The following is a 2,103-nucleotide window of genomic DNA, read 5'->3' as shown; positions in this document are numbered from 1 at the left end:
TATTGTTAGAATGGATGATCAAAGGTACAATTTCATAACTATTATGTCATGTCCCTCAAAACAGGATACACGTATTGTTAGAAGTAACCATAAATTTCCATTGCACTCAGCCTTACCTCAATACATTTCATTGAACTGTAACATATTGCTTGGATACTCAGAAAATGGGTGGTGCATACAGATATACCTCTTATTTTAAAGACTTACTTCATAAAGCCAGTCAATACTTTTCATATGTAACAAAAGATTCTTATTGCACTTGAAGTATTAACGTGAAACAGAAAGCTATGCTTCACAGAACTTTCTGAGTAAACCCAGTGGGTTCTGAAGGCTTGAGTACGATTCTGGTGTAGGAAGATGTCATTTGTGTTTTCACCACTTAAAGAACAAGAACAGTCAGGCGGTAGGAATGGAAGTAAGTCCTAAACATGGACTTCTCACTCCTAATTCTGGACTTCTACAGTGTTCCGTGAAAATGTTTAGAAGCATGCTTTCTGAAATGCTCAGAAGAAATATACAAAAGCAGGATATTTGTAATGAAACAAGAAAATTAGAAAGCCCTCCGAATATTTAAGAGCATCTCTTATTCAATATTGGGTGGAGAAGACATATTATATATTTAGTTAAAACTTAAGTATCACCAAAAACATTTTTAAAAATTGTATACTGTTAGAATATAGAAAAACATTTATCTGAATTTTATGTGGAGAGAATGCAGTTTGGCATAGATTAGCCTCCTAACTGTCTCTTTTATGTCTTTGTTCCTGAGGCTGTAGATGAGGGGATTCAGCATGGGGATCATGACAGTGAAAAGAACAGTGTCCACTTTGACCAGAAACCAGGAGCCTTTGTCGTGGGGCACAGAGTAGAGAAGGAGGATGATCCCATGGAAGATGCTGAGGGCAGTCAGGTGAGAGGCACAGGTGGAGAAGGCTTTGCGGAGGCCACCCTTAGAAGGCATCCTGCTGACAGTGGCAATGATGAAGACATAGGAGGTAAGGATGATCAGGAGGCTACAGACTTCATTGAATGTACAAATGACGAAACAGGCCATCTGACTGAAAGTAGTGTCAGAGCAGGACAAGGAGAGGATGGCAGAGTACTCACAACCAAAGTGATTTATGACGTTAGATCCACAATAGGACTGTACTACCAGAGAGTAAGTGAATATCAAGGAGCACAGGTGACCCCACATGTATGTCCCAGCCACTAAGAGGGAACAGAGCTTATGAGACATGACAACTGTGTAGAGCAGGGGGTTACACACAGCCACAAATCGGTCATAGGCCATCACTGTCAACATGAACATTTCTGTAACCACAAACATACAAATAAAGAAAAACTGTGTCATGCACCCATTGAAGGAGATAGTTCTGTCTTCCACAACCAGGATCTCTAACAGCTTGGGTGTGAATACACTGGAGTAGCAAATATCCAGAAATGAGAGATGGCTGAGGAAAAAGTACATGGGTGTATGAAGCTTGGGATTTATCCTTATGACCACAATTATGCCCAAGTTCCCCACCAGAGTGACAGTGTAGATGCTGAGGAACACCAGGAAGAGGGGTGCCTGTAAGTGCGGGAATTCTGAGAACCCCACCAGGATGAATGTGGCCACAGAGCTCTGGTTTCTGACTTCACGTACCATGATCCTTCTTGAACAACAACAACAAAAAATTAGGAAGGAAAATAAAATACAGCAGCAGAACTCGACATGATGGAGAGGCAGGCACTGAGGTGATGCTTAATGTAGGCCAGTGAGGATGAACGTGATCAGTGTGCAGTGATGATCTTTTGCTCCCCTTGGGAATCTTGCTGGCTGGTGCTTCAGAGCAAGTTGCTGTGTTCTTCAGGATGGTAGTTGTCTTATCTGGAATAAAAAAAGTGGTAGTGTTCAACATCACAATCTTATAAAAATTGTCTATGTATGGAATTTCTGATGTATGGAAGACTTCACATTAAAATATAATTTTACGACAGACAAGGATACGTGTAGTAATGTCAGACTGTCATTGAGATGATTGTCTTATTCATATTATCAAATCACGTAAGTCCTTGGGAATAGTAAATGCTTTTAATATGCAAATAAGTACAAAATAATAA

The 2,103-nt window shown here is 40.1% G+C and overlaps 1 protein-coding gene across 1 annotated transcript; it reads right to left on the bottom strand.

The window, feature by feature from the left end:
* Positions 1–688: 688 nt before the first annotated feature.
* LOC143390445 (olfactory receptor 1165-like) lies at positions 689–1,648 on the bottom strand. The gene has a single exon (XM_076842829.2). It carries the CDS (start codon positions 1,646–1,648, stop codon positions 689–691), a length of 960 nt encoding a protein of 319 aa, XP_076698944.2.
* Between the last annotated feature and the right edge of the window lie 455 nt (positions 1,649–2,103).

The sequence above is a fragment of the Callospermophilus lateralis genome, chromosome 2 (genome assembly GCF_048772815.1).
Source record: "Callospermophilus lateralis isolate mCalLat2 chromosome 2, mCalLat2.hap1, whole genome shotgun sequence".
Lineage (NCBI taxonomy): Eukaryota > Metazoa > Chordata > Mammalia > Rodentia > Sciuridae > Callospermophilus > Callospermophilus lateralis.
The sequence above is the reverse complement of the archived record's forward strand: the minus strand, read 5'-3'. Positions and strand labels throughout refer to the sequence as shown.

Excerpts from the sequence above, each read along its gene's own strand:
- LOC143390445 (XM_076842829.2), bottom strand. The coding sequence starts at position 1,648 with ATGGTACGTGAAGTCAGAAACCAGAGCTCTGTGGCCACATTCATCCTG.